The 26,702-nt window shown below is 38.4% G+C and overlaps 1 protein-coding gene across 1 annotated transcript in view; it reads right to left on the reverse strand.

Moving 5' to 3' along the window:
* LOC145738810 (protein qui-1) overlaps window positions 1-26,702 on the reverse strand; it is a 294,747-nt gene that overhangs the window by 195,223 nt on the left and 72,822 nt on the right. The window contains exons 4-5 of the mRNA XM_081993876.1: window positions 25,883-25,900; window positions 25,598-25,827 (exon numbers count right to left, since the gene is read on the reverse strand). Of these exons, the coding sequence (XP_081850002.1) occupies window positions 25,598-25,712 (115 nt within the window). The 5' untranslated portion in view covers window positions 25,713-25,827; window positions 25,883-25,900. The remainder of the gene's footprint in view (window positions 1-25,597; window positions 25,828-25,882; window positions 25,901-26,702) is intronic.

The following is a 26,702-nucleotide window of genomic DNA, read 5'->3' on the forward strand; positions in this document are numbered from 1 at the left end:
TTATTATTGGAATCTAAATTGCGCAACTTTGCCCCAATTTATCCCAAATGATTGGAGGTCAGCGGAAGTGGTCTTTATACCAAAACCCGGTAAAAGGGACTACACCGAGCCCAAATCATTCAGACCTATCAGTTTAACGTCTTTCCTCATGAAAACGCTGGAAAGGATGATAGACAGGTACCTAACACAGGAAGTCCTCATCAAGACTCCGCTGCATAGTAACCAGCATGCATACAGAAAAGGAAAGATCGACAGATACGACTCTCCATGCTCTGGTGCAAAAAGCTGAACAGGGACTACAAGACAAGGAGGTCACATTGGTCCTCTTTTTTGATATGGAGGGGGCATTTGATAAACTGGGTCCAGAGTGCGATAGCGAGCCGCACGGCCAGTGCCTGCCTGGGGGGAGAACGACTGGAGATCGAGGTACGGGGGGGCTGTTCACAGGGCAGTTGCCTTTCCCCCCGCCTGTGGTGTCTGGTTATGGACGAACTTCTGAGGCGGCTAGACCGAGAGGGCTTCTATGCGCAAGCCTACGCGGACGACGGCCTAGTTCTCGTCAAAGGGAAATTCCTGGGCGTTGTCTGCGAGAGAATGCAGATGGCTTGTAAGATAATAGAGAGATGGTGCACCGATGCCGGATTATCAGTTAATCCTAGCAAAACGGAGATCATGCTCTTTACAAAGAAAAGCCAAATTAAGGATTATAGGCCGCCAGTCTTGTACGGAAAACCTCTTACACTTGTGGGAGAGGTTAAGTACTTGGGCGTAACCTTAGACAGTAAACTCACGCGGAAACCTCACGTAGACAAAGTCATACAAAAGGACACTGTCACTATGTGGCATTTGCGCCGGGCTCTAGGAAAAAACTGGGGCCTAAAACCACACGTTATGAGATGGCTATACACGGCCGTTATAAGGCCGAGAATCTGTTATGGTTTCTTGGTCTGGTGGCCAGCGGTGGAGAAAGTCTTCGGATCCCGGAAACGGGCGGGTTTTCAAAGACTAGCCTGTCTGGCAATAACCGGCGCAATGAGGACGACACCGAGTCTGGCATTAAACGTTTTTCTGGGCTTTCCTGAGTTACCTCTGTGGATACGCAGGGAGGCCGCCGCGGCGCTGCAGAGGATGGAATGCAGCTCTACAAGGCATGACAACCACCTGCGTTAAGGACATAGAAGTCAGGGTTGCCCATATTCGACGGACCCATCTGGCAACGCCATCACTTTTGACAGAGATGTCAGATCGCTTAATGACATACCGCGTTTGAAGCGTCAGTCCAAGCAGATTTTTACCATGGAACAATACACGCCACGCGAGCGCTCTGAAATAGTTGAAATTTACATTCAACAGAACAAGTCAATTGTGAAAACTCAACCAGGAGCGTTATCGCGACATGATGACCAATTTTGTGATGCCAATTATTCGTCGAAAGCGTATGAGGCAGTTCTCGTTTCAACAAGACGGCGCTCCACCGCACACAAGTCGCATAACAATCGATTTTCTGAAGAAATTGTTTCCGGGCCGTTTGATGTCGAAAAGTGGTGATTTGGACTGGCCACCGCGTTCGCCCGATTTGACGCCGCCTGACTTCTTCTTGTGGGGATATTTGAAGTCAAAGGTTTACGTTAACAAGCCAAGGACCGTAGAAGAGCTCAAGGACAACATTCGTGAAGAAATAGCCGCTATTCCGGCCGAAATGTTGGCGAAAACGATGGAAAATGCTGCAAAAAGGGCACAATACGCCATCAACGCCAGAGGCGGCCATTTGAGAGATATCATATTCAAAAATTGATGTAAACAAATCTACTTGGAACAAATTAAATGATTAAGATTGCCAACCGCCAAATTTTTATTTTTTTCTTTGATTTTTTAAAAAAAAACATGGGTCCGTCGAATATGGGCAACCCATTATAGCGGTAGCCATGCATCGGGATATTCCAATCCTGGGGGCAATGGTGGTCGCACCTGACGTAAGACTTAGGTTCGAAAGGAAGTTTAAGGTAAAAATCTCAACCAGGGAAAGTTGGGATAAAGTCTCCCAATATGGGATGGTCCAGGGCGGGAGTGTACCGACAAGACACGAACAAGAGAGCATATTTTTTGCTGGGGGGTGGACGACCATCTTTCAGGCGGAATTTTTTGCAATACTCGAGGTCGCCACAAGCAAGGAAGTTACAGAAGGACAAGAGGGAGTGATCGAGATCTACTCCGAGAGTCAGGCTAGTGCCAGGATGGGCAACAGACTGATTCAAGAATGCTGGGATGCCCTGAACAACGTGGCAGAGCGGAAGCAGGTAAAACTAGTGTGGATTATGGCACATATGGGGTTTGCGGAAAACGAGCGAACTGATGCACTGGCCCGGTTCGGGTCTTCTGAGAGTCCAATAACTGCTGAACCTCACATAGGATTAAGCAACAGACAAGTAGCAAGCGCACTAAGTGACGCTTGAAGGTACCACAGAGACGTGGAGAAAGGCGGAAGGGTGCAGACAAGCCAAGGAATTGATTAGAATCCCAAGCGACGCCAAGGCAAAAACCAAATGGTTATGTCAAGGAGTCGCTGGGCCTTAAAAACACTGGTTTCGGTTCTGACAGGCCACTGTGGCCTAAACAGACATCTACTAGGAATTGGTGATAGCCCTGTTTGTTCACAATGTGGAACGGCAGACGAAACATCATATCACCTATTAGGAGTCTGCCATCGCTGGTCGTCTATCAGGAGGCGCTTTCTTGGGGCCTCCACACTCTCGTGTAGGAAACTGTCTTCCTTGGAGTGGGGACGGATCCTTGCCTTCGTCAGAGAGACGAGACGTCTGGGTGGCGTAGGTCAGGGATGGACCTTTAGGGTCCCCCCCGCATTATGACTACTACTACTTGTCCTAATTTATCTCTTATCGTTGCTGAGATTCCAATGATGTGGCTCGAATTTGAAACACTCTGTATAACGCTGGACAAGTAACAATATTATTGTAAAAAATGTTTTGACGATTATAACAAAAAATTTAAAGCTTCTGAGGGTCAGTCAACGACAAAGCTTAAAAATGCGCTAAAAAATTCACTGGCCCGGTTGACATGACGAGCAGTTTATCGATACCTTAGTTTAACAAAGGCTAAACGTGTGCAGCAAACGTTTACAACCCTCGTCCTCCTTTACTGAGTGAGTTGTCAAACTTCAACATTCCCCTTGTAATATAGCACTGCTGTCTCTCCACAAAACCGGTGGTTAGACCCATAAATATGGCGATTAAACATCAGGAGGTTGATGTGATAAATACGGATTGCAACTTTCAATATTGGGAATTCTGACCCTTTCTTTACCCTAAAATGGTTTTAATAGCAGAGCTAAAATTGTGGCCATTTTTCGCTTGTAACTGCTAACAATATCAAAATTTTAACATATTATTCAAATAACAGTGGATTTGTGTTTCAAAACAAAACACATGTTGGCAAAAATAGCCTGAGAGTGATAAAAACTCACAAGAGGCAAATAACTCGAGACTTCGTAATAGAGGAAAGCGGCACCGTTTGTGACAGTTTTCACTATACTTACAAATACTTTTATATTTTTCTAGCCTGAATATATTCGTCTGTATTATGCAAATATTTTCTCTTCTTTCGCCCTAGGAAGAATGCTCTAAGGGTTTATTTACCCAGCTGACCGAAATAAATTTGTATTGAGCAAAAGCAAGGGGCATATACAACAAATCGTGGAAGTACAATAGCGTGTTCCCCAGGATCATTACTCTTTAACGATATTTCTTACAGCTAAAGTTATTACTTTCGCATAAAATTGAATTGAGGCTTTCATAAATCATTTCAGGTTGTTGAATTACGGTTTGTGTATTTGAAGTAGGTTGCGTTTGCCATACAAAAGGTAAAATTTAGCGCCTTTTTAACGACGACTTTTATAGAAATATTCTTTATGTTGTATAATTAATGCGTTGGGTTTTTCTGTTGTTTCCCTTTAATTACACAGTCAACATAAATTAGGAATTTTCAGAGTTTTTCTTACGTACAATCTGTGCACTCAATGAAATCAAGCTAACTAACAGCACACCGTACTTAAATTAGTACCAAAAATTCCTAACTTTTGTTGGGTAAACAGGTCCCAGTTGTAAATGCCATAATATATCGTAGTTATCTCTTATACGGTTCCTAAACTATTTTAACTCAAAAAATGTAGATTAAAAATATAATGTACATAATAAAAAAATTATTATGTTTCCATTATACAACTGCACTTGATTAAAATGTTACTTTACGTACTGTGATGCTTTTGCGCGGTTTGTTATATTATACAGTATTCTAATTTACAAAGTCTAAAGATACAAACATGTGGTTTACAAAGCGAAAATTACGTTCTCGTAAATTGAAAGTTATATTGTGCTCCAACTAATAACTTAAAGCACTATAGTTACGTGTCCATAGAAATGCAAACATGTATTTTATTATATTGTTACGATTTTCCCGTGGGTTTACACAAAGTCAATTTAATTCAACAATTAATAAATTTGTTTTTACTTCAAAACACTCCGTACAATAATTAATTCAGCTACTAAAAACACTACTACAATTCCACAATTATTCCACTATTTAAACTTTACCGCGTTCCCAAATTCCCTACTCCACTGTCTGAAACCGCTTCTTTTATATTCGCAAACCACGTTCTAGAATGACCGCAAAACGCTTCGCGATTTGCGTCGAACGTCCAAGATGCTTCTAGCTGTATCGCTATCTAACGATGGCCTACTTTAACACGCGCCCGGCCAGATATTTCGGCGCATCCATTCCATCCCGAATCGAGTGCTCGTTCAGAAGTATCGAGCATAGTAGGCCCAAACCGTAACACTGCCACCCTCTTAAAGCTGATCGTCCCGATCCACTTCATCTAGTCCCTGGTATTTCTTGAGTCTGTCCAGATGGAAAATTTTCATCTTGCCCTTGGGGCTGCGTTGGACTCTGTACACGACGTCGTTTAACCCTTTTACCACATTGTAAGGTCCCTCCCAGTGTCGTTGCCATCTTTGACTAAATCCTTTGTTCTTCCTGGGTTGAAACATCCACACAGCATCACCTTCCTTATAATTGCCACCAGCTGGTCTGTGGTCCAGTGTCATCTTCATACGGTCGTTGTTTGGTCACACCGTTTACACCATTCCTCAACGTCCTTTCCGAAGTTAATCCAGTAAAATCGATCTCTTATTCTAGCCAAAGTCTGGTTTACTCCAAAGTGTCCTCCTCCGCGACTGTCATGTAGTTCTCGCACCACATTCTCTTTGCAGGAATTGGGCACTATTGTTTGGTAAACAAAGCGTTTTCCGTCTGGACTTTCCCATTTGCGAGTAATGAAGTCATCTCGCAGTCGAAGCGAATTCCACTGCAACCAGTAACCCCTTACTGTTGGTCCATATCTGGTAATCTGTTGCCAACCCGATTTCAAATCTTTCTCCAACCATCTTCTGATTACTTTCAAATCAGAGTCTGAGCACTGTCCTTTTATTATGTCTTCCTTTTAAACGCTGCTCTTTATTCTTTTTGTAGCTTTTTTATCTGTCACCTTCGCGATTTGACCAATCCTCCAACCATTATGAATTTGTCCTTTCCGGTACCTTAAGTCACTATCAAAAGCTTGACGATCCTCTACATATCGCGGTAAATGTCCTTCCGGGTTTTTCATTTCCTGCTCGTGGTTACGCCAGTTCTGCGGGGTCGGTAAACGAGACTGCTGTCTGCAATTCCAGCGGTAATGTCCTTTACATCCACAATTATAACACGTAATGTTTCTTTTAGCAGAGGAGTTCCGGTGATTTGTTCTGATGTCCTGATTTCGTCGGCACTGTGGGTTTGGAGAACAAGACCGCTGTCTGCAATTCCTTCTATAGTGTCCTTTGCGTCCACATCGATAACATTCCACTCTAGTGATCGGACGTGATCGTTCTAACTGTGTGGACTGACCATTTCCTAATGCTGCCATTTGTTGCACTAATTGGCCGAACATTGATTTAATTTCATCTATTAATGTAGCAACATGATCGGCTGGCGGTACTCTCTCCTCTTGAATAGTCTCTGGCTTTAAGTCATTGCACGCAGCTTCAACTTCCAGCGCTCGAACCAGTAATTCGCTGCTGTTGCTCCCTTTGAACATCTTCAGCATTTTCTTTACCTCCGGATCTCGAATCCTTTCTACAAAATACTGTGTCACAAATTCTTCTTGGATTTCATCCGGGACGGCTCCGTAAGCGAGATGCACAAGGCGACGAATTTCGGCCTCAAACTCTTGTAGATTTTCACCAGTTTTCTGCTGTCTTGCCTTTAATTGTGTTTGGTACACCCCTTTCCTATGCTGATCCCCATAACGACGCTCTAATGCAGCTACTAATGCTTCATAGTTGCTTTGTTGGGCAATAGGCAGAGTCTGTAACAGCTCTAATGCAGGTCCTCGTAATGCCACCACCAGTGCTACAGCCATTTCCTCGTTACTCCATCGATTTGCATTTGCAGCGGCCTCAAATTGGAGTTGGTACGTTGCCCATGAAGTTTGACCGTCGTATGTGGGAGGCTTGATCTTGTTGAGCACGTGTCCGGTGAACACTGTAGACCTGACTCCTCTGCTGTCAATTTTCCGCTCTAAGTCGCGTAGCTTTATCTCGACATCATTCTGAATTTTATTAATGTCCTCCCGAAAATCATTCTGAATTTTATTAATGTCCTCCCGAACATTGTTTTGAATTTTATTGAGACTATGGGTTACATACTCTTGGATTTCTGTCTTGGTCCCCGCTAGAACGTCCAATATTTACGTTACGCTTTTCTTGCCGCTCTCTGTCTTCTTCTTTGTCTTGTTGTCGAATCCTTTCTTGTTCTTCCTTGTCTTGTTGTCGAATTCTTTCTTCTTGTTGTCGAACCCTTTCTTGCTCTTCTTTGTCTCGTTGTCGAATCTCTTCTTGTTTTTCAAGCATTGCCATAATAGCTGCAAGTTGGGCCTCCATGTTTGCACTTTGACGTCTTGTTATTGGCATAAAATAAATCTAACACACCACTCTTCCGAAAATCTCTAGTCCGGTTCTGAACACAAGTTTCTAACCCGAAGTTTAGTTCCAATTCACGTCGCACTAAAGTCTGATCGCACTTCTGACACCAATTGTTACGATTTTTCCGTGGGTTTACACAAAGTCAATTTAACTCAACAATTAATAAATTTATTTTCACTTCAAAACACTCCGTACAATAATTAATTCAGCTACTAAAAACACTACTACAATTCCACAATTATTCCACTATTTAAACTTTACCGCGTTTCCAAATTCACTACTCCACTGTCTGAAACTGCTTCTTTTATATTCGCAAACCACGTTCTAAAATGACCGCAAAACGCTTGTCGAAAGTCCAAGATACTTCTAGCTGTATCGCTATCTAACGATGGCCTACTTTAACACGCGCCCGGCCAGATATTTCGGCGCATAGATTCCATCCCGAATCGAGTGCTTGTTCAGAAGTATCGAGCATAGTAGGCCCAAACCGTAACAATATTATAGTGGCAAAATGTGATATATGCAAAAAAAAATTAAATTATCAAGATTTTCTTTTATAATTATATATTTTTTGTTTTTATTTATCAAATAAAACAGTTATTTAGGATTAAGTAGAAAATGACTAATTTTCGCGTTAGTCTCAAGTTTGAAGCGCTGTAGAAACCAAACAGTAAGACCAACCTATCAATTCAGAACATATTTCTGAAATACATTTTTATTAACTAAATATTAACAAACTATTAAGGGCCGGTACTTTCAGCGTAGAGTTGATTTCACAGTTTCTCTAGAAATTATCTTTAAAATAAAGTTATGCTGAAGTGAAAGTACTACCCCTTAAACGAAAAGACTTATCTATCAAGACATCTAATCTAACTAAATATTTGATACAAATAATATTGCTTAATATTTCATGTCTATTCGGAAAAGAAAGTGGAAAGTATGGTTTCGCTACAATTCAGGCAGTTGACAAACCTTCACAAATCCACTGTCAGTTGTTCAGACTCTAAAACAACTTTCTCGTGTGAAAAAACTTGAAAATTACATTCAAATCAACGTTACCAAAGCCATAACTGATTTTTCAGTCATTTTGGCAACGTCGAAATGCTCAAGAAGCTTTCGTGTGGTTGGAAAGACGTGGGCCACTTTGAGGAACTGAACTAGCTATGCCGTTCAATGACATCCATGACACACTGTCACGTTTCTTTGAGGTAACACGCCGCAAATTATTATTCGGAACTTTTTAAATCAGTCAAATTTAAATTGGAGTTAAATTTGACAGTTGTAACGTTAAGTGACAGTTTAAAACGTTAGATTTGACAGAATGACACTTCAGAGGCGTGGCATATAGTCAAGTGACACTGAAGTTATATCTATTACAACTTATTCGGCAGTCATAAAAACTATTAAATACAAAACAATTGTAACTTGTATTTACACCTCAATGGAGACCCAAATTTGATATTTGTTAGGCTAAGGGACACTTTGATATGTTTTATACGTCACCTGACAGCTGTCAACTGTCAAAACTTATTCAGCGCTAACATACAACTGGATTACGCAGACCACTATGACGCAGGCATTGCTGTATTTCTTTGATTAAAAATATCGCATTACAATAAGTTGTATTTAATGCTCCATAGAGTTCAATATAACAGTAGTGACTGTAACAGATATTGATGTTTTTATGTCACCTGGCAACTGTCAAAAACACGCTGTCGTGACGCGAAATCACCAATCTAACATTTTAGTTGTATCGACGAATCACTTTACATATTGCATTTATGCTGTGAATGCAGCGAAATTTGTCATCAGGTGACGTTAACTGGCATAAGTATCAAAGTGTTTCTTAACGTCAGAACAAACATATTTGACTCCATGGAGCTTTAAACAGAACTTCCAGTGTAATTCCTCAAATCAGCAACTATTTCTAAGTTTATACTTTCAGATCACTGGTGAATGGGTTTTTATACTTATGACATCTGTCAAGTGACGCAAGCAACGTATTAAAATGTCCCTTAGCGTCCCAACTGTCAAATTTGGCTCCATGGAGCTGTAAACATAACTTAGAGTGCAATTCCTCAAAGAAACAAGTCTAATTGTCATTTTATACTTTCAGGTCACTGGTGAGTGAGTTTTGACAGTTATAATATTTGTCACGTGACGAAATCAACGTATTAAAATGTTCCCTAACGTCCCAACTGTAACATTTGATTCCATGGAGCTGCAAACACAACTTACAGTGCAATTCCTTAAAGAAACACATCTATTTGTCATTTTATAATTTCAGATCATTGGTGAGTCAGTTTTGACAGTTATGACATCTGTCACGTGATGCAAGCAACGTATAAAGATGTCCCTTAGCGTCCCAACTGTCAAATTTGGCTCCATGGAGATCTAAACCCAACTTACAGTGCAATTCCTCAAAGAAACAAGTCTAATTGGCATTTTATACTTTCTGGGCACTGGTGAGTGAGTTTTGACAGTTATGACATCTGTCACGTATCGCAAGCAACATATTAAAATGTTTCTTAGCGTCCCAACTGTCAAATTTGGCTCCATGGAGGTGTAAACATAACTTACAGTGCAATTCCTCAAAGAAACAAGTCTAATTGTCATTTTATGTTTTCAGGTCACTGGTGAGTGAGTTTTGACAGTTATGACATCTGTCAGATAACGCAAGCAACATATTAAAATGTTTCTTAGCGTCCCAACTGTCAAATTTGGCTCCATGGTGCTGTAAACACAACTTACAGTGCGATTCCTCAAAGAAACAAGTCTAATTGGCATTTTATACTTTCTGGGCACTGGTGAGTGAGTTTTGACATCTGTCACGTAACGCAAGCAACATATTAAAATGTTCCTTAGCGTCCCAACTGTCAAATTTGGCTCCATGGAGCTGTAAACATAACTTATACTGCAATTCCTCAAAGAAACAAGTCTAATTGGCATTTTATACTTTCAGGTCACTGGTGAGTGAGTTTTGACAGTTATGATATTTGTCACGTGACGCGATCAACGTACTAAAATGTTTCCTAACGTCCCAACTGTCAAATTTGGCTCCATGGAGCTGCAAACACAACTTACAGTACAATTCCTCAAAGAAACACATCATCTTTATACTTTCAGGAGGGTTTATACACCGTGTCGATATAAAATTGTCTTGGTGCATTACTACTAGTTTACTTATCGTATGTTCATGATAACCAGCATTATAGGACAATTCTTGACGCGTTTTTGTTCAAAATACTCTAGGAGGCTCATTAGAAGCTTCTTATATTGTTCATTTAGCTGTTTAGGTATCTTAAGTCGTAAAATATTTTCTTGCTGAAAGTAATACCCCAACAATACCTCAACGAATGCTTTTTATATCACTGCGGAATGTTTTGAAAAGAGTTTGCAATATTTTTAATAGCAAATACCTACAGAAAAGCTTGCGAAAGCTAGCTTGTAAATTTGTGAAAGCAATGTGATTTTCAAGCAATTAATGGTTTTTTATTGGTGACATCAGCCTGTTTTTATTTGAATTTCGGTATATTGTGATCATATTTTATTTGATTGAACTATACTTAGTTGCTCAATTTCGGTTTTATATCAGTAAATAAATCTTAAATTACTAAAAATCTTGCCTAAAAGCTAAAAGGCTTCATAGTCTGATAAAAAGTTTTCTTTAAAACAACCCAATTTAGTTACGTTTATTTTGTCATTGTCCATGTTTTGCTGCCATATGTTACAAACGGTCATTTTAGAAAATTTTGATTTTCAATATTTCAAAAAACCAACTTCATATTTAGAAACGAAATGAAATTAACAATTTTTCAATTAACAGATGTTGAAGGTAAAAGAGACCTTTGGAAAGAATACACAGAAAACCTATTTTCTGATGACTCGAGACCGGAGCCTGATAACAACTACTCAGACTTATTTGGGTCTCTCATACAAATAAATGAGATCAAAAAAGCAATATCAGAAGCAAAAAATCCCAAATCTGCAGGACCTGATACGATTCCTGTAGAAATTCTGAAATTAATCGATAATGACAATATTGTACTACTACGATTCAATATTTGGAAGAATATACGATACGGATTGCCTCTCCAAAAATTGACTGAGATCCACGTGGTCGAAATGGTCATAGACTGATAAGCCTTAGGAACCATACTCAGAAGAACCATAAACAGGATATACAATAAATGTGAACGAAATGAAAGCTCCAATCAATTTGGTTTCATATCCGGAATGGGCACTTGAGATGCACTATTTGGAATACAAGTTGTAATGCAGAATTGGCGTGACGTCAACAAGCATGCCTTCTTCTGTTTTGTAGACTACGAATAAGTATTTGATCGTGTTAAACACAAAAAACTTGTGGAAAACAGAAGTGGACGACAAGCCAGGACAGCAGGTTCGATTATATAAAAAGCCAATCCAGGGACCAAGAAAAAAAACTTGATTGTGTGAATAATGAACTGAATAGCGAGATGGAAAACAAAATAGAAATCTTACAGGAAAAAGTGACAAGCGCCATTGAAGAAGTTAAAAGACAAATAGGAGGAGAGGAGGAAACGGTCCAGAATTTACAAGTTGCTGGAGAAGTCCTTAAAGCCAATAATAGTTGCCAGTCCAAATGCCTGCCGTTTATGATGTGAGACCTGGTGCCATATTTACAGAAAACAGTTTCAGGCTGCTGCAGAGGAAAATAACTGGGCATTTAGTGACAAAGCCACCGCCTTGGTTTTATCACTTTGTGAAGAAGCAAACGAAAATTTGATTCGCCATCTGGAGATGATATTTGGGAACAAGCATTCGGAGCAAGTTTAGAGGCACAGTTATCAAGCAGAATCCAGAGAAACCAAGAAACTTTGCAGCAGTAAGAAGCTGACATTGCTCGTTTAGTTTGCCTGACTTACCCAAATGTATCCTAGGACATTAGAGAGCGAATGGCGGTTCGAGTTTTTGTAAGTAGCTTGAAGGATTGTGACGCAGAGCAAGCTTTACGTCTAGCCAGATGAAATATTACATGATGCGTTGATTACGCTTTCGAGTGTCACGAGGACATGCACGAGTAAGTAAGAAGCTGTACGGAAACCGTTATGACAATCCAAACCGATCAATCACCCTATCAGAGTTGAGTCGGCAACTTTAAGAAAGGTGGAGTCAAGTAAAGAGACAACACAAACGTAGTGTGCAAACAAAGTCGTTTTCCAGCAGTTTTCAACTGTGGAGAGAAAGGACACACTTCTTCTTCTAGTGCCTATTCGTTTCAAATACTATGATGACCTTGTTGACTGTTGCTTTAAAAAGTTTTGTGGTTGTTTTTGAATACCATGTCCTTAATTAAATCGTTTTCATCACCTCTTTTTCCTTCCCCATTCTTTCCAGTATTGTTTCATTTGTCACCTTATCTACCCATGATATTCTAAGGATCCTTCTGTATAGCCACATCTCGAAGGCTTCGAGCGTCTTTGGTGTAGCTTCGGTCAATGTCCAGGATTCCATGCCATAGTACAATATGGAGAACACATAGCAGCGCCGGAGTTTTACTCCGGCGTGATGTTTATTTGAGGTTACGGCTTTTGAAGAGCTTAGACATTTTGATGAAGGCATTGTCCTTCGTTATTCTGTCCTTCAGTCTTCTGATGTCCTGTTTCTTAGGAATTTTTCGTTGTATTTTCTTATACCTAGTTTTGTATTCTCCCACTAGAGGGTTATGATCGGACTGGTTGTCGGCGCTTGGGTAGGTTTTTACACTTGTGAAGCTGTTTCTATACCTTGCGTTTACCAGGATATAATCTATTTGATTCCTTATGATAACGTATTCACCATTATTTCTAGGCGACTTCCACGTATGCAGGCGTCTAGGTGGGACCCATTAATATAAGAAGTTGTTGTTTCGGTAGGTTATTTATGGTACTGTGAATCTGGTCGTAGAATTCTTGTATTTCCTCGTCACTATGATCGGTTGTAGGTGCATAGACTTGAATGATATTAGTGTTCACTGGTACAGCGTTGATTTGTATGAGCAGGATTCTGTCGTTTACTGGAACAAAATTACGTACGTGCTTTACTACGCTTTTGTGAACGAGCATTCCCACTCCGTGTTCGTATTTGCCATTCATGGATCCTGAATAGTATACTCTGTGTCCATGTACGTCATAGTAGCTTGAGTCGGGCCATCTCATTTCACTTACACCCATTGTGCTGATTCTCATACGCTCCATCTCATTAGTGCAATTGGATTTTTCCAGCTTGAGCCATTGTTCTTACATTCCATATTCATATTCTCTTAATTTAGTTTGTGTTGGTCTTGTTGTGGTGATTCATGTTTCTGTTCATAACCGCTCTCCCCGGAGATCCAATAGGGGAGCTTATTACTCCGGACTTGTGATTTGATCTGAACATATCCATGATGATCTGTACAAGTGAAAATCAATATGATCCTTAATGCAGTGGTTTCCCCTTGCCTTCTGCATTCCCCGGCGTTGACCGTATAGGTTCATCCGTTTTTTGGACCGATTTCTCAGTCCAAGGACCAGAGATGGCCCTGCCTCTTAACTGCTCCTCCACCCGAAGCTTTTGGCTATTAAGAGGGGGATACTTATCCCGGTAATCACTCGGTCGACAGAGCCTCGTCAGTTCTAACAGGGTGCACCAACGTGAAGGTGAGGTTGTCATTTGGGCCAGCTTACATGTGTGCTGCCTTCCCTTACACCCCAAAGGACACACAATCGACGTTAATGCCCTAAACCGAAAAGAATATAAAACCAGGAAAGATGGGAAAAGAGGAGGCAAAACAGTCGAAATAACCAAAAAAAGCCGTCTACACGATTCTTGCAATGCTAACACTGCCGGTCGCGAAGAAGGACATCAACAACATCAGTGCCCCAAGCCAAAAGGAATGGTGAATCAGGGAAGAGAAAGACTAGCCAATGTTCATCACAAGCAAACACCTGAACCAAAAATTCGAAAATCATTATCAAGCTTCACCTACAGTTATTAAAGTAGCTCGACTTCAGCAGAACAATACCACAGTAATAGCAAATAGCAAATTTTGCGGAAGAAATTGTCAAATGGTGGTCGACACTGGCACTTGCTTCACCATAGTAAGACCAGCCATCCATGAAGTTAAAATCAACTTTGGACAGTATGAATTCAATCATTTGGTTCTCGTCGCCAATATAACCGATGATGTATGTTGCAAAGAAAGGACTTATCCAGAGCCGTAAAGTCAAGAATTTCGTGTCTGGAAGGCTGGAAATGGCTGAAAGTGCGTGAATGTGAAACGCTGTACAGAAGAGAAGCTTTGATGACTGTGACCGTCAGGAAACAGAACACATTGAGCCCATATCATTATAGAGACTTGAACTTAGGAATTTCTGTTAAACGGATTCGTGAACAAGTTCAACAACAGAATGCTTTGAAGAAATCGCCGAACAAGCAATGCTATGCTGGAACCAGTAGCAGCGGAATCCAAACTACTGCCCGTGTCTGGTTACAGTCACAGTCAGGTTTAGTTAACTTCCAGTTCAGTCCAATACAATTAGGAAATAACACTGATGAAATTGTTCGGTACAGCTTCTCTTAACGATTTCTGGTGAGACCTCGGGTGAGACTGACCAAAAATCAGTGTTAAACGGAAAAGCAATCAAGTAACTCATTAACAAAATAGCTCTGTTGGGGAGAGAAGACGGGAACAAAGACCGTTTAAATCGTCGTAAGTTAATCTGGTAAAAAAACAGAAACGCTTGTCCAATTGGACCTTTTCTATTGAGTTAACCTGTTACAAGTAACATTATTGCCTACTTGAACTTAACAACTTTTCTATTATAAGAAAGTGATGATGTAACTTATGAAAAGATATGAAGGACCATAATATTTAAGTTTTAAATGAACAACAAAGGAACAGTCAATAAATAAAAGGTGTAAATTATCTTTAATATACAACATAAAAATAATAAATCACAAATTACAATTCAGACATTGACAAACTTGAATGTTGTATAAATTGAATAGTTGTACCAGACATAACGTAATTTTTGTAAATTAAAAAAAAAATTTGAAAAATTAATTAAAAACGGAAATGTAAGTGTAGACTGATAATTTATTAATTTATTCATATAGGTACGTTCAACTCTAGACCAACTAGTTTTAGTTTAAACTTGGCAAATTACATGGAATAGCCCGATAAGATTAAAATTACGCTCTGAACTAAAATGCAAAGACGCAGAGATTTTTTTGGGTTATTAAATTACCTAAATTACATTTTAATGTTACTAATTTCACCAAATTTTTAATTAAAAGGCAAGTTAAAAAACACTTTAGTTAATGCCCTGGTGCTTAAATATTACACTATAGATAATCCCATAATAATATTCACCGATGGAAGCGAATTTGCATAGCGATCTGCTTTATTGCATCAGAACACAAAGGAAACAAGATTATGATTTATTGATATTGTCCTTTGGTATAACATTTAGTTGATATTTTAGTAGCAAATTTACGTTGTCATGTTACTGCACTCGTGTAGGCCTATGGTAAATGAATTATTAAGTGATGGCAGCATGTAGGTACTCTAATATCAATCTCTAAGGTAAATTATCGGTTACAAAATATGAGCATCGTCCACAGTTGAGCAAAAGACTACAACTCTTCTTCTTTCTTTTCTTAGCAGAGAAGTCGTGATCACAGCTCGGATCACAGCTTCAATCATTTGGTTTAGCAGCCAACTATTTCTTGCCACTTTTATCGGTTGTAGGCGCCGGATGCAGTTTGATTTACTGTCAAGTTAGTGGATGCTTTTATTTGGTCAGTCCAGCGTATTGGTGAGCCTACTATTACATCTATTTGTCATTCCAGAATCCGGGTTTGTGCTTCCTTTGGGCTTCTTTGATTCCTTGGATGATAGACTCATTAGTTCTTTTTGCTGTCCAGGGAATTGGCAGGCAACTTTTCTCCAACACCGGAGCTCAAAACGAACAAGTTCCGCCCTGTATCGTAGTACTGGGAATACTAGTGTTTTCCACACTTTCCCAGAGAGACATACTGGTTAACGACCTGACATCGACCCAGATGTTGCCACAAGCTTTCTCCAGTTATGAGGTAAGCTCTTAAGTAAGGAGAGGAAAAAATGTTACGGAAACTAAGGCTAGGTTCTATGAATATTAGAAAACTGTAGAGTGGTAGCAACTCAGTGCGCTTAGCTCAAATGCTCGGTGAGTGAAAGGGATAAATAGGCGCCACTGATTTGTTCGACCAAATCAGAAACCCCAAAGAAGCATTAAATGAAGAAAGAAAGAAAAAGTCAGTAGTTTCTCTTAAGGCAAAATATGAGTCTATTTATTGCTCAATCCTACTTGCTGAATCCTTACTGCTCTAAATTCTTACTCCTCTAACTTCTTACAGCCCTTTTCCGCTGACTTGTTCTTTCACAATCACCTACGTCGCCAAAACTCTTACTGTCTGGTTATTCAGCTTATATGACTTTGGACTAACGCCCAAAAGTAGAGGGGAAGGGCAAAAAATCCTTATGAAGAAGAATTGTCAAGACTAACGCAGATTACAATAAAACAAATAATCTCCATTCTCTGCACGAGATCATGTCAGCTAATGTAATGGAGATTACAATTTAAAAGGATAAGTAACTTTACCTGAATTTCAGGGTTTTTTGTACGAAATCGCGTGTATAAAACACTTATCAGCTTATCAATCCTAGAAAATCCCACAAAATGGACAGTGCAAACTTCCACCAAAACAAATATCAACCTATTAACCAACCTGCACTTATATCAAACGAAATCACACGTCAAAACCCAAAATACTGGCAATATTACACGTGGATTCCGTGGATTAGATACGATCTCTACGGCTTGAAAGTCAGTAAGAGGAAGGAATGTCACAAAACAAAATGGTAGTATCAAGTTTACAGAGAATGAACAAGTGCTACATATGGTCTATACTGTTGTATCGGGCAGAGATTTGGACCTTAAAAGCAGCCACCATTGTCTTGAAGCATTTGAAATGTGGCTACATAGACGTATGCTCCGAATCCCATGGGTAGCCATGAAGACAAATGAAGCGGTTTTAAATAGAGCAAGTGCCGTCCACGAACTACTAATAACAGTGAAATGCCGAAAGGTGTCCTATCTGGGTCAGATACTCAGGGGTGATCGATACCATCTCCTTCAACTTATGATGAAGGGCAAGATAGAAGGCCGTAGAGGAGTCGGTAGAAGACAAACCTCGTGGTTAAGGAATCTTAGAGATTGGACCGGAGTTTGAAGCGCAGAACAACTCTTTAGACTCACCGAAGACAGAGCACAACTCGCCATTGTGATTGCCAACATCAGGAGGACCTGATGCGGCACCAGAAGAAGAAGAAGTATCAAGTCTAGCCAAGAAGTTATTCCGGAAGTAAGGTGGGAAAAATCAAACAGTTCCAATGGCGCCAATTTGAATGTTAAAAATCTGGTATTATGTCATAGACTCCATAAATAACTATGCAAATATTAATGTTACTTTCTAACACTTGTCAACACTTCACGGTTCAATAAGTAACCCAATTCACCCTTATCGGAAATTAGAACAGTCAAATTAATAAGTTCACGCTCACCAAAGCCCGTTCGAACGACATAGGCGTAGTAAATTACAATTGGTCGGGGCCATAGGCGTAGCAAGCAAAGAATATTGGGTATTTGAGTAGTGATATATAGGTTCTACTATCAATTTCCAGATTATGCAGGATTGGTAGGAGTTCTGCCGGACTCCTTTTTTCCTCAGCTGCCTTCCTAGTCTGTATAGATTATGAATTTAGAGCTATAGAGTTCCGGTACTCCAAATTTCTTCAGGACGTGATTCAATTTAATGCTATCAAAAACCTTGTGATAGTCAACTAAACATAAATAGAGCGGTTTGTTGATTCGCGTTCTTTTTCGATGATTTAGTGATAATTCAATATTTGTTCTCTAGTAGTGCTCAATTCAAATCAATATTTATTCTCTACTAAATTGATTTAAGTTTCTTAATGGCCAGTGGGACCTACCTCTGTTTTGGTTCTGTGGTTGGACTTTCCATCTTGAAACATGTTCTCGCAAGACTTTCTCCAAGTTTTACTTTAAGTTTCTGACTCTCTGACCGGACATTATGGCCCATAACTTCTGGAGAAAAATGGCGGTTTAGAATTGGCCCTCTATTCTCATTGAGCTTCAGATAGAAAGCAATAGGAGACTCATCCAGAACAGTTTTCAATTAATCTGAGACTGATGAAAATGAACAGATGAAATGACATGGACAGAACGTCAAGATAAGAAAGATCATAGATGGCTACAATCGTCGTGACATACTGGTTGGATGACAACATTTGCGAACTATTCAGAAATACTCGGAGATGCAAAGCGAAACTACCAGTGAGGACACAATCCCAATAGCAAGAAACAAGATCAACAGCATTCCAATAAATTTGCTCAAAACTGGTAAACTATATTGTCACGAATGGAAAATCCATTAATTCAAAAGATGGACTTATTGACTTAAAAACATAAGAATATTCGAGGATTGCTAAATATTAAGCGCACGAGGCAAGGTCGCACCAAGATGCACCGAGTGCATCATATCGGTGATGAGTCACCACCACCTGCTTTGCAGGAATATGAAAAACAGGCGACGAACAATAACAAACTACGTCAGCCGATCAATCGGGTATAAAACACGCCGATTTCAGCAGTATAGGGGGAGTGTGAACCAATCGACAGTAGTGCGACCAGCTGAACCAAGAAGTCGAGATGTCGACTCTCCTCGAGGAAAGAAGATCAAGTTAAGTAGTCCATTCTCCAGAATTGTTCCAACACGAAAGTGACCAAGCCAGCCGCCAGAAAATGCTAAGCCCTTAGCTTATGTATTCATGTAAGTACAATTGTTGGATTGTTAACTTTTAGTATGTTAGTTTATGACTGTATTGTTTAGTCAATAGATTTAAGTGTTTAATAGAAAACTCAGTGTTTGATTCCATTCTTAAAACTGAGATCCCGGCGCGACGTTTAACGTCGTGAGTCAGTTTAATTGATGAACCCAGAAGGGCTCATAAATTAAACGTGACAATATTAGAAATAAGAAAAGACTTAGGTATGTGGAATGTAATGTGAATAAAGCCGGTTCCACATATTCAGATAGCTTTGACAAGTATTTGCTTAATTGGCAAATACACGAATATGTGGTTGTGTATGGTCTTTACCAGGTTTTTTGTAATTTTGACTTAATTCTTTCTTATCTCTCCTGGGTTGGTACAACAACACGACATCTCCTTCCCTATAATTTTCAGCTTCTGGTCTGTGGTCCAGTCTCATCTTCATTTGATCATTATTAAGTTTCTAACTTAATTCTCACAAGATCATAAATGCTTCTTGGACCTTTCTTTAATGAACACAGATTATACTGTTTACACCATTCCTTAACGTCCCTTCTAGAGTTAATTCAGTAAACCCGGTTTCTTACACTGGTTAAGGTCCGGTTTAAACCAAAGTGTCCTTCTCCACGACTGTCATGTCTGTTCTTCCATTTTTGCAGGAATTGGGCAATACTGTCTGGTAAACCAGAGGGATGGAACTGGAATTTCCCATTTGGAAGTTATTAAGTCATCTCGCTACTAAAGCAAATCCCATTGTAGCCAGCCACCCCTTACCGTTGGTCCACGTCTCAAAATGTCTTACCATGTTTTGTTGCTTTTTAATGGTTTCAAATCCTTTTTTTCTGTCTCCTGTCGTTTGCAGAACTTGAAATATCCTTACCAACACCACAGGGTCAGCGCGAGATCCTCCTTTTCAGTGTCTTAAGGCAAAATCATAAGCTTTATATTTGTCCTGGTTTTGACGGTACTAAGGGTTCGGTGAACGAGATGGCTGGCAGCAATTCCTGTTGTAGTGATCTTTGTAGATATGCTCCTCTTACATTATAAGTAAAATTTTCGACAGCAATCTGGTTCAGAAACTCCCCTGGTGCTTATGGATCGAGTTACTGAATTTCAGCGCCAAAGTCTTGTAGCGTCTCTTGTGGTCCTTGAGGTCTACTACTCAGTTGGCGCGTTTGCCAGGAAGTAGTAGTCTATTTGTTTACTCTTAGGTATGTTGTAGAGTTCTACAGCTTTACCTCCTTGTGTCCACACCAACTCGATAGCTAACTGGAAGTTACGTGTCCATGTGTTTAAATTTATTGTTGAATTTAGTTTTCAACACTTTGACTTTATGGTCTAATTTAATTAATTAAATTAAAATTGGATCATAACACAAACTAATAATATATATTTTTTATTATAATCTGTCAAATTCTTTACGTAATGTTCGTTACACAAAAAAAAACAAGCACTTTGTAAATTTCCGCATCCTTGTATATCTGATATTAAGTGAGATAACTGGAAAAAAACAACGAAAATAGGAATCCTGGGGTCCCATTTCAATTGCGTATACAATAAATCTGAAATAGACGTGAAAACCAATATTCTTCAAACGAAGCCATTTAAATTTTTTTAGCAAAGGTATTCTTTAGAAATATTTGTTTAATTTTATTGAATAAATGTCATTCTACTGCAGGCTATTTTTAATTAACTTTTTTCCTCAAGTTTAATAAAACATCTCTATTGTTGTCTTAAAATTAAATAATTTTACGGAATGTCGGCAGAAACAACTAAATACCTGTGCCCACTAAACTAAACCAGTTAATTAACGAGAAACCAGAGTGCAACATCTGAGAAGCAAAGAGAATTACAGGAAGAAGACAAGCTAAGGAATAGTAGGAAAATCGAAACATAGAAGTGCTGAATGTTTTAGCAGGGACCTAAATGGAAACTGAACCTGGAAACCTAATAATCAACGGTATATGGCACAGACTCTCAGTACCATGGAAGTTTAAATAAAATGAAGCTTGCCAGTTTCAGTTTAAAGCCGCTGCAACTGTCAATAGTTGGAATAAAGAGAAAATAGAAGCTAGAAGTTCATACAAGGATTTCCTCTGGAAGTAGTGCAGACGACTCCTGCCCTTCAACAAAACGACAATGTTGAATTAGTAACTGCTCTAGAACGTCGCTACGGAAACCAGCATTTGAAAAGACGTTAACATTTGACTCATTGTCCATCTGGCCTATTTAACAGTTGTCGAGTAATCCCAGGAAGAGTTTATTGTTCAATATTTTGTAAAAGAAATGACAGATCTTGAAGTAAGAAAAACGTATGGGACTTTTTGGTAATTGCAAACGTTAAGAAAGAAATGATAGCGTAAGTAAGTAACACACGAAAACTGATGCAATTCTGCATATCTCTTAACAATTCTATTGAGTCAACTACTTTCAAGATGAGTAATCATAGTACTGAAAATGTGCCAATGTGTGCAGCTACGTTTGAAGCAGTTCATAGTGGGACTGCCATTTGAATAGATGTTACCGGATCTTTTCTGAGAAAACCCGAGGCAACTGATTGTCATGGATTACTTTTACAAATGGCGTGAAATATCTCTTATATCAGGAACACTGTTCTTAAAGATGAAGTCAGAAAGGCCTTCACTAGACTAAAAACTGGAAAAGCACTCGGCATCGATGGGATATCGCCAGAAATAATTAAAGCAATAGGTGAGGGCTGTGTGAATGTTATGCACACAATCTATCAGGAGATCTGGGAAACTGGATGTTGGCCTTGCGACTGAACTACTTCTTTGTGAGTTGAGTCTCTATATTGGCGGAACCAAAATTAACACTTTCCGTTACGCTGATGATACCGTCCTACTAGAAAATGATCCAGAGGAACTAAATACCTTGATTAGGAGACACAACACAAAGCAAAGTATATGGGCTAGATATCAATGATTGTAGACAGGGAAAACAATAATAAACCAGATGTAACAAAAGAAGGACTGTGCCAAGTAGTACATCAGTTTGTTTACTTGGGTGTAGTAACGTGAAACAAATTAAGGAGGCTGCACACACGAAATAAAATGCAGAACAGAAATAGCAAGGAGAACAATGAAAAGCCTGGAAAAAATCTGGAAGGACATGCTAAACACCAAAAAGAAAATAGTTGAAACTCTAATATTCCCAATGTCTTTTATACGGAGCGGAATCGTGGACTATGAAAGTACAAGACCAAAGAAAAATAGATGCACTGCTGGAGAAGAATGCTTCGAGTCCCATGAACGGCAAGAAGAACGAACAAGTCTGTCAAAATTATTTTACAGGACGCGATAATGACGATTTAGAGCGATTGGTTGTTTACGGCAAGATCTAAGGGACTAGACCGAGAGGTCGTTCCTCTAGAAGATGATCTGACCAAATAAAGGAATGCACTGGAACAAGTTTTAGAGAAGCTCTTCGCAATGCAGTGTGTAGGGATAAGTGTAGAGAAGAATTGTCCATGTGACCACTACCCTTCTATCAAGAAGGAAAGAAAAATAAGAGCAATTTCTTATTTCCAATCTAGAACCGATACGATAGCTCATGTTCTCGTCGAAAATTTCGTCTGTCGAAACTTTTCCAGAAGGACTGTGAGATGCTAAGAATCAGGAAAACTCGAACAACTTCACTGCGTCTCTAATGGATGGTCGAGAGGACAAATAAGACCAGTGAGTCAACATTTCTCAAAAGTTTCAATAATCCAATAAACACCAAAAGGATTAGAATCAGCATATCTATCTGAGGTTGCAGAACAGCAGTATGAAACTCAACAGGACAAATAGTATCATCAGGGAACTGGCATACGGAAATGCACTAAGCCGTATAAATATTCTTTCTACTGTAGCCTCATGAGGATGTAAAAATATTGAAATAGTACAGGAGAAAACAAGAAATGTCACATCTTAACCATATCACAAAAGTGATAACGTAACCCTATTTTTCAGACAAAGTGGCATCCTGTCACTTTTTGCCTTTTACATACTTAAGGAGGCCTATAAATGTGAAAAAACCTTAATACTGTCTTGTAGAGAATAACATTTTCTGAAACTTTTCTTATTCACATTTTTTTGTACCTCCTCAAATAACGCTACGCTTAGTCAAAGTGAATTTGGTTTAAAAACAATTTTGGTGCATCAATTTAATTTTTAAAGATCACGGGACTGTTTTAAATGTCAAAAACATTTCCAAGTATAAACTAATGTTTTTTAAAGGTCACGTGTCTCTTTTTTAAATGTCAAAACGGAATCCTGAAACTCATGAGGGTCATGACGTGTGTTCAATGGAGAAATATTATTTGAAGAGACACGTGACCGTTTTTCAGTTGAAACTGATATTTTAAATTCACGTGCCTCATTTTAAGGTGCAAATGATCACGTGACTATTCTCAATCATCAAATTAAATTTAAAAATATCACGTGACTCATTATTTAACATTAAAACGGAACCCAGACACTATTTTACATGTAAAAATATTATTTTGAGAGTTACGTGGCCATTACACAGTTTAAACTGATATTTTCAAAGTCACTTGACCCCTTTTAAGGTGCAAATGGTCACATCAAATTTAATTTTAAAGGTTACGTGACTATTTTTTAAGTTTCTAGTTGTTAAAATGGATCCTGAAGATCACGTGACCGTTTAAAATGTGAGCGTTTCTAAGTTTCAACTGATGTTTTTCAAAAGTCACGCCACGACTGCTTTCAAGGTAAAAACGGTTACGTGACGTTATTCAATTATGACATTTATTTTTAACGCTTTAGTGTCTCTTTTTTAACGTCAAAACGGAATCCTAAACGTCACGTGACTGTTTTAAATGGTCAAATCGTATTTGAAAGGTTACGTGACCATTTCTAAGTTTAAACTGATATTTTTTAAAGTCAAATGACTCTGTTAAGGTTAAAAATAGGATACATAGTGTCACGTGACAGTTTTAAACTTCAAAACCATTTCCAAGTTCAATCCAATGTCTTTTTAAAGGTCACGTGTCTCTTTTTTAAATGTCAAAACGAAACCCTGAAGGTCATGTGACTGTGTTAAATGGCAAAATATTATTTGCAGTCACGTGACCGTTTTTCAGTTGGAACTGATATTTTAAAAAAACACATTCCTCATTTTAAGATGCAAATGGTCACGTGACTGTTTTCAATCATCAAATTTAATTTTAAGTATCACGTGACTCTTTTTTAAACATTAAAACGGAATCCAGAAGATCACTTGACTGTTTTACACGTCAAAATATTATTTTGAGGGTTACGTGACCATTACACAGTTTAAACTGATATTTTCAAAGTCACATGACCCCTTTTAAGATGCAAATGGTCAGGTGACAATTTTCAATCATCAAATTTAATTTTAAAGGTTTCGTGACTATTTTTTAAGTTTTTAGTTGTTAAAAATGGATCCTGAAGATCACGTGACAGTTTGAAATGTGAGCGTTTCTAAGTTTAAACTGATATTTTTCTAAAGTCAAGTCACGACTGCTTTCAAGGTAAAAACGGTTACGTGACGTTATTCAATTATGACATTTATTTTTAACGGTCTAGTGTCTTTCTTTTAACGTCAAAACGGAATCCTAAACGTCACGTGACTGTTTTAAATGGTCAAATCGTATTTGAAAAGTTACGTGACCATGCCTAAGTTTAAACTGATATTTTTTAACGTCAAATGACTCTGTTAAGGTTAAAAATTTAATTCATAGTGTCACGTGACAGTTTTAAATGTCAAAATGTTATCTGAGAGGTCACATGACCGTTTTTCAGTTTTTAAAACTGAAATATGAAAGTTATCCGGGTTTATAAGCCGTGCTCCAATGGATTTCTTCCTGAGGACTAACTTTCATATTTCAGTTTAATATATTTTATGTCACGTGACCGTTTTTCAGTTTAAACTGATATTTTTTAAGTCACGTGACTCTTTTCACAGTAAAATTGGGCACATTTCGATTTTCAATCATCAAATTTATTTTTAAAAGTCACGTAACTATTTTTTAATGTCAAAACAGTATCCTGAAGGGTCACATAACCGTTTTTTAGTCTTAAACTGATATTAAAAATAGTCATTGCATCACGTGACTATTTTCAATGCTTAAATGTCATCGTTAACGTCACGTGACTTTTTTTAAGGTACAAATGGTAGCGTAACTATTCTAAATCATCATCAAATTTATTTATAAAGGTCACGTGATTTGTGAAAAACATGGACATCGTGAAACTCACAACAGTGCCGCTGCTGGTCTTTTATAAAATGCTTGTATTGTGTCTATGTCTTCTTCCAGGTTATAACAGTATATGTTCTATCATCTGCATGTTAGTTGGTTATAAACCTTCCTTTGTGCAGATGAAGTTGCCTACCTCAATAAGCAGAAATAAGGGTCGCGGGAGTATCAGTCTTGTTCTTTCTACTTCTCTTATTTGCAATTGACAACCCATAAACCACTTATCTTGTGACTTTTAGTGAGTTTTAAAATTTATATCTTCTTTCTGAAATTCTAGAATTCCTGAATTTCCAATTTACGTCAAGAAGAACATTGGATTCCAATTTGGTATCACTAATTATTGTTATCCTCTCATATTTCTATAAACCTTTCTTATGGCATTAAGAACTAGGACCACCACAGTAATAAACCAAGTGAATTACCTACCTTCTTTAGTGGTGGCAATAAAAATCTTAACCATTTTTGCACTAAGCCACTTAGCAGTTTTATGTCCTTGCAAAATCTCCAAAATAGTTTCGTCATTATTCTTCATATTGCTCATTTAGGAAATCTAATTTTAGTCTACAATTGGTAACAAATTTAACTTCTAGCGATTGTCTTGTCAAGGTCTCTTTGACTGTTTAAATTCTAAACTCCATCTAAGGCTCCATTTGCACCTAAAAAGTTTCCTAATTTTCCCATAACTACGTCACTTACCTGAAAATTGCTTACGTAGTTGTATTCTTGGTCCTGAAATATACAATTAAGTATTAAAAGCTTATTCCGAAAATTGGCATTTTCGATTAACTCGATTAATTCGATTGGAATTAGTGATTAACTTTCCGTATTATCGGCTCAACCGTAAATCCATAATAGGAAGAAATGACCGCCTATTAGATTGAACGATATAATGTCATTATATGGGGGAAAGCTGTTCAATGCCTCTGATAACTAATATCGTTTAAGAAAATCGAATTACGAAAGCGATTTGAGGTAGACCCAAACAGAATATAATAGAGTAACTCATACATTGATTTCTGTAATGTTTTTCCAACAAAATGAAACAAAAAATAAATTTTCCTTCAGTTTTTGTTCTTGGATCCTCGTGTTTTTGTTTGTATAAGAATCCATTTTGTGACGAAAAACATTCGACCCTTTTAATTTAAAAAAAAAATAAGAGAAAATTTCCTGTCCATATCTTGCTTGATGAGACTACCGGTTTCTTAGCAAAATCGATATTTGGGTTAGGAAGAAGGCTGTAATGGAACTGGTGTCACGGAAATAAGATCTTTAAAGACAAATTTTATGTGTCCCAGTGCCATAGTTCCACAAATAAAGGCTTTGAAAGTTATTAGTAGAGTCCGGATTTCAAGAAATTTTGCTTTTTGTAAATAATAAAAGCAGCCAACCTTTGACATCTAATGTGAACGACTTATGCAGAAACACGTCACGTGACAGATTTTGTTGATGCTTCTTTTGCTTTTTTCTTCTTTTCGTGCTTATATTAGTTTTTTTGTAGTTTGTATGGTTTAACTAGTTTTTTACAAAACAA

Source organism: Ips typographus, linkage group LG16, assembly GCF_016097725.1.
Source record: "Ips typographus isolate SLU linkage group LG16, UJ_Ityp_2.0, whole genome shotgun sequence".
Taxonomy (NCBI): Eukaryota; Metazoa; Arthropoda; class Insecta; order Coleoptera; family Curculionidae; genus Ips; species Ips typographus.